The 14,188-nt window shown below is 42.9% G+C and overlaps 1 protein-coding gene across 2 annotated transcripts in view; it reads right to left on the reverse strand.

Annotated features, from left to right (window-relative positions):
• SREK1 (splicing regulatory glutamic acid and lysine rich protein 1) overlaps positions 1-4,648 on the reverse strand; it is a 45,183-nt gene extending 40,535 nt beyond the window's left edge. Inside the window, exons 1-2 of one of the 2 annotated variants that reach the window (XM_042450946.1) lie at positions 4,435-4,648; positions 778-911 (exon numbers count right to left, since the gene is read on the reverse strand). In XM_042450946.1, coding sequence (XP_042306880.1) covers positions 778-911; positions 4,435-4,595 — 295 coding nt within the window. In that variant the 5' untranslated portion in view covers positions 4,596-4,648. The remainder of the gene's footprint in view (positions 1-777; positions 912-4,434) is intronic. The other variant, XM_042450944.1, reaches the window with a different exon arrangement.
• Between the last annotated feature and the right edge of the window lie 9,540 nt (positions 4,649-14,188).

Here is a 14,188-nt window from a genome sequence, read left to right on the forward strand (position 1 = left end):
CATTTTGGAAGAAGTTTTCAAGTGATCTTTACACTTTTGAAAGGGTTTTGTTTTGTTTGGTTTTGACTAATGCAAGGGTTACCTGTCCTGGTTATTTGATTTCATATGTGCATACTGCTTAGTTTTGAATTAAATATATATATATTTCAAATGTTGAGGCTCACTTCTTTTTTGTGGTACAGGAACCTATCCCTATTCTTTCCATGTTGTTTCTTCTTCTGGTACCAACTTTTCTGTTAAAGAAATAATGCTCAGGAACACATCTACTGTGTCAACTGAGGTAAACCTGTATTACAGGTCTTATTGGCACCTGAGAAATTCACCTTTCAACCAGATAAGAAAGTAATATTCTCACTCTCGTTGTTCCAAGGGTAATTTTAAATATGTCACAAAACACTCCTAAAGTAGCTTCAGTTCAAGCTTTGTTGCCCAATTCTGTACGATTCCACTTTATCAGGCAGATGGCAACCACAAAATTTTAGAATGAAGGTCTCCATATGTAGTTTTAGTGAAAGCAGCAAATGTTCATCCTTGCAAAGGATCAATGCAACCCAACCAAATCTTGCAAGAGAAGACATTCAGTCATATGAAAAAACAATCAAGGCAAATTTATTCCCTTTTAAAAATTGTAATCCTTTCCAATTCCCTCAAACAAAATTTGGTTACAAGAAAAGCAAAGACACACATAGTATGACTCCATTCTAGTTACTGTAGGAAAAAAAAGCAACAAACTGACAGAAGAGACTAACATAACAAAAACATTACTGAAATACCAACCTTCTGCACAGGGCACAACTATCAGAGCTCTGTCAATAAAAACCGTGTTTGTAAGATGCTGGGCCACACCAACACTTGATGATTCTCGAAACTTAATATAACATACTTTGGAGGAAAAAGCAAGTGGTGCGTTGCTGAAAGAAAAAGAAAACATCAGTGCTACAGACTGCAAAAACATGAAGTGAATGCATGTTATTTCCACAAAATCTTAGTTCATTTTGGATTGGTGCAAACATTATGTTCTACAGTTAAGGGATCAGGCTGTACAGCTGACCCTCTTTATCTACGGATTTTAGCATCCACGGCTTGAAAACATTCAAAAAAAGTATAAATTCCAGTTTTATATGAGGAACACCATATTGTTATGCCACTGGATTCAGAAATTTATTTTGAATACTAAGCATACTCCTTTTAGACAAAAATCTATTCCTGTTTACTCCAAAATTCTTTCACCTCAGCAGTATAATTTAGGATGATTAATGGAATTAATCTATTCTGGGGGGTCGAGAGGGCTCTGGGGGTGGGGAAAGAAAATAACTACATCCGCAGCCAATTTTGAGTTCATCTGGCCATTTTGGGGAAGGGAGGAAACCAAAATTGATGCAAAAACAACATTTTGTATTTTGGGGTTTGGGAGTTTTTGACAGTTCAGGAGCCACAAACTTGGGTCTCAAGGGCCACATGTTGCCACACTTAAACAATAAAATTAAAACAATTAAACATTAATTTAAACTAATTATAAACAGGTTCAACAAATATTTAAAAAGACATCACACCCATTGAACATCCTTCCCCAACCAGTGAAGGCCTATTTTAATAAAAAAAAAGCCTTGCCCTGCAGGCAAAAAGAAAGCTGAGAGGCAGCCAATTGAGCCTTCCTTAGGAAGTAGTCCATAGGCTACAAGCAACAACCAAGGTGACTTTTCCTAGTGTCCTTGCCTGTGAGAGAAAGCCCTCCCTAAAGACAGTATGCAGAGAGACCTTGCAGCACCTTTGAGACTAACTGAAAGAAAGCAATTGGCAGCATGAGCTTTTATAGATTTAAGTCTACTTCCTCAGAAGCATTTGGTGGAATGGAAAGCCAGAGACAGACCTATATATGCCATTGGCGTGTGAGGAAGTAAATTCAAATTCAAAATCCTTTGTGTTTGGAAACAAAGTGGCAAGTCCAGTTTTAATTATGGTTGTCTGTGCACAAAGGCATCAGCTAAATCTTTGTATTCTATCCCTAAAGATACTATGGCTTAAGAGGAGCTGAGCAGACTGTTCAGGATAGCATGGCTGAGCCTGTGCTTTTCTAGCCCTGGTGCTCCCCTGGGTTGGTCCCTGCGCTGACCCAGGACCTGCTAGCAGCACGTGCTTCTAGGGGGATCACAGGCTGCACTTCACCCACCCCTGCTATACAAGCTGGCAGATAAAACAAAAGCTGTCCATTAGTATCCTACTCATAAGATTTTGAGTTTCTAGAAACTTCTGACAAGCCACTTTTGAACTGCATGTTGAACTAAACAGAGCTTAGCCTGATCCAGTAAGGCAATTCTTATTTCTAAATAATAACTGGCCTAATTTTATGAGCAGTTGTGATGACCTGACTGTAAGTGACTCAGACGACTGTACAGTGAGCTTTTGGTATTGGCAGGCATTTGGTTTCAGGACCCGCCGCCCTGACTCCATGGATACCAAAATCTGTGGATACTCAAGTCCCATTAAATACAATGGCATTATAAATCGGTGTCCTTATATAAATGGCAAAATCAAGGTTCGCTTTTTGGAATTTATGCTTTTATGCCATGGATGCTTGAATCCGTGGATAAGAAATCCATGATATGGAGGGCAAACTGTACTTTTATGCAAACAGGCAGATGGCCAGATGAAGACGGCTACACTTGCAAGCATGCAGCAGCTGCAACAAAAAACAAATAAAATTAGTCTAGGAAAGTTGCTGTCTGACAAACAAGCATTCACATTAATACTGAATAACTGAACCACTCACTTCAAAATTCAACATTATATTTTCAGAGTCATGCTACCGTTGAACTGACCGGACTCAGGAGAGGGCTGCCTTATTTTGATTCAATGGGTCTACCCTATTTGGGGCTAAATCCAATTTAGCATGGAAGGGAAACTCCCAGCTTGCCAAATGCTGTTGGGCAGCAAGTCAAATCAGTCCTAGAACTTCACCACGGGTGAAAATTGGGGGTTTAACAAGGCATTTTCCCTGGACAGTCGCACGACTGAGGCAAAGATTTTCCAACGATGTCACGCTTAGAGAGGACTTAGCCCAGGAAAAAAGCTCCAACAACAAATCATTCATGTGTTGCTGAGGCATTCCTGGTCCTTTCCAGGAAAAGTCCTCTCTAATCGTGACATTGTTGGAAAATCTTTGCCTCAATCATGCGACTGTCCAGGGAAAATGCCTTGTTAAGCCCCCAATTTCCCCTGTGCAATAAAGTCACTAGTGAGCACAAGGAAAACTAGAAGCTGAAATCATCTGAAGGGCCATATTACTCCTACCCTGATCTGGCCTATTTTTTTTCCAACTGGAAGCAATATGTCAATATATTGGATATGAAATGTCCTTTCCTTAGCATCCTGTCTTTGCTGTCAAAATGTCTACAAGTTTTATGTCTTTCGTCTGAGGAACCTCTAGGCATTTGGCAAGATATACACTGCGCCTAATTCCAATTAATCTCAAAGTGTAAATGCATGCTAGCACAAACCATTTAACATTACTTGATGTTTCCTTGTGAGAAACACTTAAGAGGAACATAAACTTGTAATGACAGATTCTGACAAGAAGTGATCCATGTAACTGTCATAATGCAGGTGGGTATTTAATCTTCCATGCTTTGCTCTTAACAGAAGAACAAACATTACATTGCTACAAGGGTATAAAACTATTTCCACCAGTCTGAATTCAGTCTGCCACTATCTTACTAACATCTAAAACAGCAACAAACATCTCTGATGTTTATTTTAAAGCTATTGAAGAAAAAGAGAAAGATAGGGCTGAGAGAGTGAAGATGAATTCTGTCACACTGCAGAATCAATGGCACTCCTTGCAATGGCTCAGTGCTATGGAATTCTGGGATTTGCAGCTTCGTCAGACGTTTAGCCTTCTCTTGCAGAGAGCGCTGATGCCACAGCAAACTACTAGTCCCAGGATCCCATGGGATGGAGCCATAATGGTTAAAGGGGTGTCAAACCGCATTAATCCTGCAGTGTCGCTCTGATGCGTTTATGTCTGTGTGTGTTGTGAGCCGCCTTGGGTCCCAACTTGGGAGAAAGGCAGGATAAAAATAAAACCCCATACACTAAAGGAAGAGGAAACACTATTGAAAGGGGGTTGAACCCCCCCCTACAGCAGAGGGACCTGGGTCCCCAGAGGGGTCCCTAGAGGGGCTTGTCCCTCAGGAGCCACACTGAGAGACACTGAGGGGAAAGGAGAAATAAAAAGGTTGATGACGGTTAAACCGTTGACGGCCGCCATCTTAACTCCTGGCAGCCGAGCGGAGGCGTCTCATCCACTCGCGTCCGCTTGCCCACAACCAAAATGGCGGCGGAGGCATCGCTCCCGTTCGCTACGCACTCTCTCCCTCCAAGGACGCTCCCTCCCGCCCCTCTCTATGGCCCCGAGGCCCCCTCTCGCTCGCTTACTCCGGAGGGTAGAGGCGCAGCTCCTCGATGTCGCCTAGGAAACCGAAGAGCGTCCTCATCTGCTCGCTGGTGACCGCCGAGGATAAGTTGGTGACTTGGATCACCGAAGTCGGCGTCAAAGGGAAGCCCAGAGGGACCCCGATCCCGCCGCTGTTCATCATGATGGCGGCGGCAGTGGCTGCAACTCCTCTGCCTCGGCTGACCAGCGCACGGAAGCGGAAAGACGGAAGTCACCACAGAGCGCGGGGCGGGCTTTCCTAGAGCGTCCAAGCGCCTACGGAGACGGCTTCCTAGAGCGTCCAGTTGCCTCCCCCGCAGAGAATGCTGGGAGTTGTAGTTTATTGTGACACCAGCGCTAGAGAAAGCTAAATGTTTCACAAAATTCAAATGTCTCACAGAACTCAGTGTGGATTTTGACTCTCTGTGGTCCAAAACACACTTCAGGAAATAATCCAGTTTGAGACTGCTTTAACTGCCTTGGTTCAGTGCTGGGGAATCCTGGGAATTGCAGTTTGTTGTGGCATCATAGCTCTCTCTCACAGAGAAGGCTAAATGTCTCACAAAACTCAAGTGTCTCGTAGAATTCAGTGTGTATTTTGACTCTAAGGTCCAAAACACTCTGCAGAAAACAATCCAGTTTGAGACTGCTTTAACTGCCCTGCTAAGTGCTGGAGAATCCTGGGAATCGTAGTTTATTGTGTCATCAGAACTTTATGTCAGAGAAGGCTCAATGTCTCACAAAACTACAGTTCCCAGAATTCCCTAACATTGAGCATGTGCAGTTAAATCGGTTGCAAACTGGATGATTTCTACAGTGTTTTTGGACCTAAATCTGCATCCGCACTACAGAAATAATGCAGGTTTGACACCGCTTTAAATGCCGTGGTTCCATGCTGTGGAATTCTGGGAAGTGTAGTTTGTCGTGGCACCAGAGCTCTCTGAGAAAGCTAAATATGTCACAAAACTATACATTCTATAGTACTGAGCCATGGCAGTTAAAGTGGTATCAAACTGGATTATTTCTGCATTGCGTGTGCAGCCTAAACGTTTGGTTTAGCCATGAAGCAAAGACCTTTTTGTATGTATGTGTGTGTCTAAGATGATTAGTCGATATGACACTACATTGTTATAGTGCTATTATTCCATTTTACTTGGTGTGGAGTCCTGGGAGTTGTAGTTCTGTGAGGCCTAATAGCTCAGAACACTTATGTTCCGCTTTCCTAATCTGCAGATCCCAGGGTTCCACGGGAGGCAGCCATGGCAGTTAAGGCAGGAATAATAGCACTGTAACACTGTAGTGTGAACTGTCCAAGCTTATTTTATTTATTTATTTATTTATTTATTTATTTATATCCCGCTCTTTTCCCAGGACTGGGACTCAGAGCGGCTTTACAGCAATTAAAAAACAAACAAACAAACAAACAAACAAACAAACAGAAAGTACAATTAAAACATTTTACAAATAAATAGATAAATGACATGCATTAAACAGAATGATTAAACTAGTCCAACATTCCTGTCTGTTCTTATAGTGATTACTTAAATGCCTGTTTGAACAGATAGGTCTTCACCTGCCGTCGGAAAGCCATCAAGGAGGGAGCCGTTCTTATCTCCCTGGGCAGGGAGTTCCAGAGTCTAGGGGCAGCCACTGAGAAGGCCCTCTCTCGTGTCTCCAACAAACGTGTTTGTGAAGGTGTTGGGATGGAGAGAAGGGCTTCTCCAGAGGATCTCAGAGTCCAGGCAGGTTCATACCAGGAGAAACGGTCTGCCAAATAATGTGGACCTGAGCCATGTAGGGCTTTGTAGGATATAACCAGTACCTTGAATTGTGCCTGGGAATGAACTGGCAGCCAATGAAGCTGTTTCAACAGGGGAGTTGTATGGGCTCTGTAATCAGCACTTGTTAACAGCCTGGCAGTAGCTCTTTGAACCAGTTGAATTTTCCGAACACTTTTCAAAGGCAGTCCTATGTAGAGCCCATTACAGTAGTCCAAACGGGATGTAACCAAGGCATGTACCACCGTGGCCAGATCTGGCTTCTCAAGGAACGGGCGCAGTTGGTGCACAAGTTTTAAATGTGCGAAAGCACTCCTGGTCACAGCAGAGACCTGGGACTCCAAGTTTAAAGCTGAGTCCAAGATTACTCCTAAACTGCGAACCTGTGTTTTCAGGGGGAGTGTGATTCCATCTAACACAGGCTGGATCCCTATTCCCTGATCTGCCTTCCGACTGACCAGGAGCACCTCTGTCTTGTCTGGATTAAGTTTCAACTTGTTTGCCCTCATCCAGTCCATTACTGAAGACAGGCACTGGTTTAGAACCAGGACTGCCTCCTTGGAGTGAGGTGGGAAGGAGTAGTAGAGTTGAGTGTCATCTGCATATTGATGACATCGCACCCCAAAACTCCGGACAACCTCTCCCAGCGGTTTCATGTATAAGTTAAACAGCGACAACACAGAACCTTGAGGGACCCCACAGGTCAATGGCCAGGGGGTCGATCAGGAGTCCCCCAGTACCACCTTCTGAGTTTGCCCCTCCAGGAAGGAACGGAACCACTGTAGAACAGTACCTCCAAGCCCCATCCCAGAGAGGCGGTCTAGAAGGATACCATGATCGATGGTATCAAAAGCTGCTGTAAGGTCCAGAAGAACCAACAGGGACGCACTCCCTCTGTCCAGTTCCCTGCGTAGGTCATCCACCAAGGCGATTAAGGCTGTCTCTGTTCCATAGCCAGGTCTGAAACCAGATTGAAATGGATCTAGATAATCCGTTTCTGAGATCAAGATCCTCCCTGGTTGTTATGCCTTTACTGACACATTGTCTATATGTACTCTTTGTGCACATTTTATTCCTGAATCAGTGCAAAGTGCAGTAACCCCAATCTGGCAGCTCTCATTTCCAGTATTAATATCTGTGGCTTTGGAAACCTCTTCCCCCTTGAAAAGAGTAAGGATAATTTCTGAAATGTTTCCCGTCAGTTTTCTTTCCTTTGAGTTGCTTCAAGTGCTTGGTTCTTATCCTTGCCCTCTGCTAAGAACTTGTTTAAGGGCTTCTCTCCAAACAGTAATTTTCCTATAAATGGAGTCTTTACAAAATTTAATTGGAATATTTTCTATTAACTGTGTTGCTTGCAGCAATAAATACTTGCTTTGTCTTCTCTTTCTTCTCTTTATAATTCAGTGTCTTATTGGTGGGGCAATAAGACACGTCTTTCTTACTTTACAGTGTCTTTTTACTTTGCATTCCAGAATTTAATTTTTATTCCCGCATATGAAATTTTGATTGTATTGAATTATTCCTATTCAATGAATTCATTCCCATCTATTTAATTTTTCATTAGCTAATTGAATTACTGAATCTAGTTGATTAATCAAATTAATTAAATTACTAAAATTATTTGTGTTTGATAAATTGCTTAAATTAGAAAAATTCATTCCATTTAATAAATTCTGACTATGTAATGTTGACTTGAATTCCTGCTTGTACGTCTGCCTTCGCTAAATCTCTTAAAATATTTTCCATTGCAGGTGCTGAACTAAGGCTGGGATTTATAGTTTTACAAGGACTCTAGTCTTCTCTGCCAGAATTCTGGTGCCTCTACAAAGCCCAGGATTCTGCAGGATTGTGCCATAGCCAATAAGGCAGTGTCAAAGTACATTTCTACAGTGTGGATACCCCCCAGAGCAGGTTGCAAACTTACACATATTGAGAGTAATAGGTATTTAATTCAATATAATCTCTTCCTGATTTACTGCTTTAAACATAGGTATGTACTACCTATTCAGAAGTGAAACCGTGCTAGTGTAACTAGGGTTGCCATCCCCGAGGACCTCCAAACCGGGAAAATGTAGGACAATGTTTTTAAAATGTAGGACTTTTTTTTTAAATTTCCTGGCCAGGAAATTTAAAAAAAAAAGGTCCTACATTTTAAAACATTGTCAAAGGCCTCACGGGGGGCCTGGGCTCCGCAATCGGGAGCCGCTCCAAGGCCTCGCCGGGGCCTTCCTTTAAAAAAGCTGTCAAGACGGATCTCTTCCGGCAGGCCTTTCCAGATTAAATTTTCTCCCGGCCCAGGCTCCCGGGTTCCCCGATTTCCCTTATTCCTCTCGTGGCCCCATCCTCTGATGGTGAGGATTGCTGAGGGTTTGGGGGTTTAGTTTAGGATAGTATAATTATACATTGTTATAGTCCCATTTTAATACATTTAAGTCTTTAATAATAATAATAATAATAAAATTTTTATTTATATGCCGCCCTTCCTCCGATCAGGGCGGCTCACAACATAATTAAAATACAAACAATTCGATAAAAACATATTTAAAAACAAACCAACAGTAAAGTCCCAAAGCCCAACCTCTTGGCCACGAAAGAGGAGGGAGGCCCACAGGATATTTACTCGGGGAATGCCTGTTGGAATAGGAAGGTTTTGAGGTCCTTCCTAAATTGGGCCAGGGTGGTGGACGAGCGGAGCTCTGTGGGCAGCGCATTCCAAAGGGCTGGGGCAGCTATGGAAAACGACCTCCGAGTGGTGGAGGCCAACCTAGCCCCAGGCACCTTCAGTAGCTGCTGCCCAGACGTTCTGAGGGTGCGAGGCGGAATGTACGGGGAGAGGCGGTCCTTCAGGTATCCTGGGCCCAAGCCATTTAGGGCTTTATAGGTAATTACCAACACCTTATATTGAGCTCGGAAGCGAATGGGCAGCCAATGAAGATCTTTTAAAACTGGTGTTATATGGCTGGTCCTGGACGCACCAGTGATAATTTTTTAAGGGCGGGAAGGGAGTATAAATATTGATGTATATTTTATTCTGTAAATTTTTATGTTGTTCACCGCCCAAATTGGCTTTGCCACCAGGCGGTATAGAAATAATAATAATAATAATTATTATTATTATTATTATTATTCCTGGGCTCCACGATTGCAGAACCGCTCCAAGGCCTCGCCGGGGGCCTGGGAGACAGGGCCTCGCTGGGGGGAGGAGTCCCGGGGGCGGGACCAAACTGGGGCGGGATCATGTGGACCCGCCCCAAACCGGGAAAGTCCCGCCCCCTGGCGGGATATGGCAAGCCTAGTCAGGCAAGTTTACCCAGCTTTAATTAGTATACCCTTTGGTCACAATCACAGAATCACAAGGCTAGGAGGATTAAAAGATATAGCTGTGTTTGTCTGTGGAATCAGTATGTAGAGAGATATTGTAGCACCTTTGAGACTAACTGAAGGAAAGAAATTTCCAGGAGTCCATCCAGACCATCACTCTCAGCTATTGTATTGTTTTTAAATGGTTTTTAGTCTCTTTTAGCTTGTTTAGTTTTTGCTCTGGTTTTATGGGAGGTGGGTTCTGCACTACGTTGGGTGTTTTTGTATTCTGTTTTCGTAAATGCTCTTTGTTGGAAACCGCTGTGATCAGTTTTGGAATAGCAGTATATAAATAAATTTTATGATTATTATTATTATTATTAAACATTGGTTTTGTCATTTTATGCAAGGGACACCATTTGACTTTGTCCTTGTATTTAACGGCACTTGAGCATCCATGGATTTTGGCATCTACAGGGATCCTGGAACTAAAACCCAAAGGTTACCAAGGGCCCGCTGGAGTTCATTTCCCTTCTATGGCTGCAAAGCACTGTGAACATCTCACCCCACTGGCAGTGCATGAACCTGTAAATTCATTTATCCACATCTCACATTAGCTTTATCCTTACCCCATTGCTCCACCTGCATTTTAATCTCTCTTAGTTTGAAGCTGTATTGTTATGGCCTGTGGCCAAAACAAACAAAAGTGAAACAAATTGGGTTGCTCTTAAACAGAAGAAAGCAAAGCAAGGATGGAAAGTTTGCAAGTGTTTTTATTCTAAAGCTTGAAATGTAACTATTAGGAAGAAGAGAACATCTTCCACAGCTGCCCTTTATGATTTACCTTATGGTGGGTAACTTTGAACCTCAAGCTTATGGAAGTTACTTTTTGGGACCTCAGCCCCCCAGAATCCACCAGCCAGTATGGCTAATGGTTGTGTTGATGGAAGTCTCTTTCACATTGCACATTTCACCCTGTTATTATCCAGAGCACTGCAGAATATATCTATATATATAGATATATAGATATATAGATATTCTAATACTTATTAGCTTCTTTATTACATAATCTAATAATTATTAGCTTCTCTATTTCTATACTATATATACTATACTATTTCTATACTATATATACTATTTCTTTTATATATATAATGTATATAGTATATAGATTAATTATAGAACAATATATTAATATCTGCTGTGTCAAAAACTTAAACAGATTACTTGAACTTCCATCTTCACTGTTCAGTTCCTTGAAAATGCATTATGAACAGGTACCAAGTTAATTTGATAACCTATGCCATATTGTTGTATTTTTTTTAAAACGGGGGAAATCTCACCTTCCTGATATTTAAAACATAAATAAAAGAAAATATGCTGTTGGAGGCTGCCAGAAGGGAGAACGCCAAGAACTGGAGATACCCAGACAATGCGTCCTTAAGGGCCTGGCTTAAGAGGGCATGGTGCCCTGCCCTATTTGAAAAGTTGGCATTTGAATTAAGGGCATTTGATTTCTATCCTAGCAGCTCACAATAATAATTTTAGAAACATATTGCAATAATTTTTTCCAATATATAAAGTATAGTACAATCAGGAAGATTAGAAAAAGAGATAATCCTATCATTTGTATAAAATACCTGTTGTGAATGTTATACTGTATTTGTAATGTTAAGATATGTTTAATAATAATAATAATAATAATAATTATTATTATTATTATTATTATTTATATCCTGCCTCACTACAAAAGCAATCGGGGCGGCTTACAAAGTTAAAATATACAGTTCAAAACCTCAACCCACCCCTCCTTAAAATACAATTAAACAGTGTGGAATTAAAAACATAAAACATACTTAAAAAACCATACAATAACTGTGGCGAAGTCGGAAGTCAGCAGTTCGATTTTCCTTCCAATGGCCGGAGAACTCTTCAGGAAAGGCCTGCCGGAAGAGATCCATCTTTATAGCTCTTTTAAAGCTGTTCAGAGTGGTAATAGGATGGATCTCTTCCGGCAGCCATTCCACAATCTGGGAACAACAGCTGAGAAGGTCCTCTGAGAGGTCGCAGACAGCCTAGTTTTACAAGGCTGTAACAGATTTTTCCTTGAAGATCTAAGTGATAATAAAAATATTTTTTAAATTGACAAAAAAATTAATAAACAAAAGCAGTTCTCAGGGCAAAAAGGATCTATCTTTGGTTTATTGCTCTTCATCCAGAGCACTGCAGAATCCAGATATCTTTTCAACTTTTCCAGAGCCTCATCTCACCCTGATGGCAATAGGCTTTTGTGGGTTTTTCAGGCTATGTGGCCATGTTCTAGAAGAGTTTGTTTCTGACATTTCACCATCATCTGTGGCTGGCATCTTCAGATGCAGGCATGGAATAGAGTACGGGATACACACACACAAACACACACACACACACACACACACACACACACTGTGTGACCCGGGGTTGGGATGAGTGATTTCCATGTTAATCTGTGTATTGTTCTTTTTTGGTGTGATAGATGTGGCACCACAGTTATATGGGGCTCCTTCGGTGCTGCGTCATGCAGACCCCGCACCAGAGGAGTGCTTTGACTCTGTGCACCGTGTGGAGCAGCGTGCGGCATCGTGGTACATGGGGATGAAATCGGGGTGTGCATCATGTGGATACGATGCCCTGACTCTGCCTCCAGGCTGACCTTAACGCCGATCTAAAGAAGCCCTAAATCTACAAAAGCTTCTGCCACAACTTCTTTCTCTCAGTGAGTCTCAAAAAGTGCTACAAGGTACCTTTGCATACATTCATCCTCTTGAAGTCTAGATACATGGGCCTCAAACAACTATACCTCCCCTTCCAACAAGGCAATTGGTTTGCACTAGCCGCACCTATAGCCTTTCAGATCAACATGGGGATCACCTTGGCCATGGAAACCCACTGGGTGGCCATAGATAAGTCACACTCTCTCAGCCAATAGCCATGGCAAAGACCCCCCCCCCTCAAAGAAAGATGCCAAGGAAGCCCCTGATAAGTTGGAAACAACTTCAAAGCACTTGGTCTGGAATTTGATGGAACCACAATAGAGGCACAAAGAGGCCTCTGGCCATGTGCTGAGTGCGAGGGAGGGGTTAGCAACCTTTGCCTGATATCTGAGGTGCCTACATCCATTTCAGCTTCCGGATCGGACCAGATGTGTAAGAGCCCCAGTGGCTCTGGCCGGCCGGAATCCCTCTTTGGGAACTGAGCTGTCAATGCGAAATGCCCTCAGCAGCAATTCTGTTTCAAGCCCAGGTTGCGGCCACACTGCAGAATCAGTGCAGCCTGACACCACTTTAACTGCCACGGCTCCATCCTATGGAAATGCTGGGATGCCCAGTTTGCTGTGGCACCAAAGCTGTCTCACAAAAACTACAAATCTCAGGCTTTCTGTAGCGCTGAGCCACGGCGCTTGAAGCAGCGTCAAACTGCATTCATTTCCGGAGTGTAGCTACAGCCCACGTTTCCAGTGTGAGTTTAAGTTTGGGCGCGTCTGCACTGTAGAAATAATATAGCTTGACACTGGTTTAGGTGCCGTGGCTCCATCTGATAGAAATCCTGGGATGTGCAGTAGTTTGCTGTGGCTCTCTGAGAGAGAAGGCTAAAATATCATACAAAACTGCAAATCCCAGGAGTCCATTGGATGAAAGCTCAGCTGATATGAAACTGATCTAATAATGAGATGTCATGCGATGTAGACACAGAGCTATGGAGTGCTCTGCTTTAAAGTCTGGAGGAAGGATGCTTTTGCTAATTCCGCAAATCCCGATAAATGGCACGGACACTACGTCTCCCATCTTGTGACCCTAATGGCCACAGAGAAAGAGAGTTTCCCTTCTTCTCTGCCTCAGATCGGCCCTTCCTAGTCAATAGCCTGACCCAGCAGAAAAGCAGGCTAGAAATACAGTCAACACATCAACATAAAAATAGGTTGGTTTGTTTTGGAGTATCCGTGGAGAAGGAGGGACCACTGCTACTGGACTTGAGCATCTTGAATGTGAATTTTGGAACCAAACCCAGTGGATACCAAGGGCCCACTGTACAATGCTGGAACAGATTTCATCAATTCAATAAAACAGATGTTACGGTCTTATGCTATCAGAACAGATATCAACATTGTCATAGTGGCCTTATGCAATTGGACTTTAGGAAAGCTCCTACTGCCAACTTCTTTCTTTCAGTTAGTCTCAAAGGTGCTGCGAGACACTGATTTTACAGACTAACAAGGCTATATATCTCTGAGTCAACCATGACAGCTCAGCAGAACTCACAATGGATCATATGAACTGACAATGGGAGGTCAGTTACGTGGCTGCAAAGATTCCAGAATGCATCCACTTGGGCAGTTGGACTTTGAGATCTCAACATGGCTGGGTCCAGTCTGTTAGCTCTCCTGGTTCTGGCCTTTTTGGTCTTCTGCCTGAGAGGTCAAGAAGACCCCATTGTGGACGGAGAATGTTTTTGCCAACAGAACTGCCATGGGTCCTTCTGCTCTTGTAGCGGATATAAATTTGAGTATTCGCGGATGAAGGTGACTAACCCATTGAGGAGCCTGCGGATGTTGAGGAGCCTGCGGACATTGAGGAGCCTGAGGGTGACTAACCCATTGAGGAGCCTGCGGATGTTGAGGAGCCTGCGGACATTGAGGAGCCTG

This window comes from Sceloporus undulatus, chromosome 2, assembly GCF_019175285.1.
Source record: "Sceloporus undulatus isolate JIND9_A2432 ecotype Alabama chromosome 2, SceUnd_v1.1, whole genome shotgun sequence".
Classification (NCBI taxonomy): Eukaryota; Metazoa; Chordata; class Lepidosauria; order Squamata; family Phrynosomatidae; genus Sceloporus; species Sceloporus undulatus.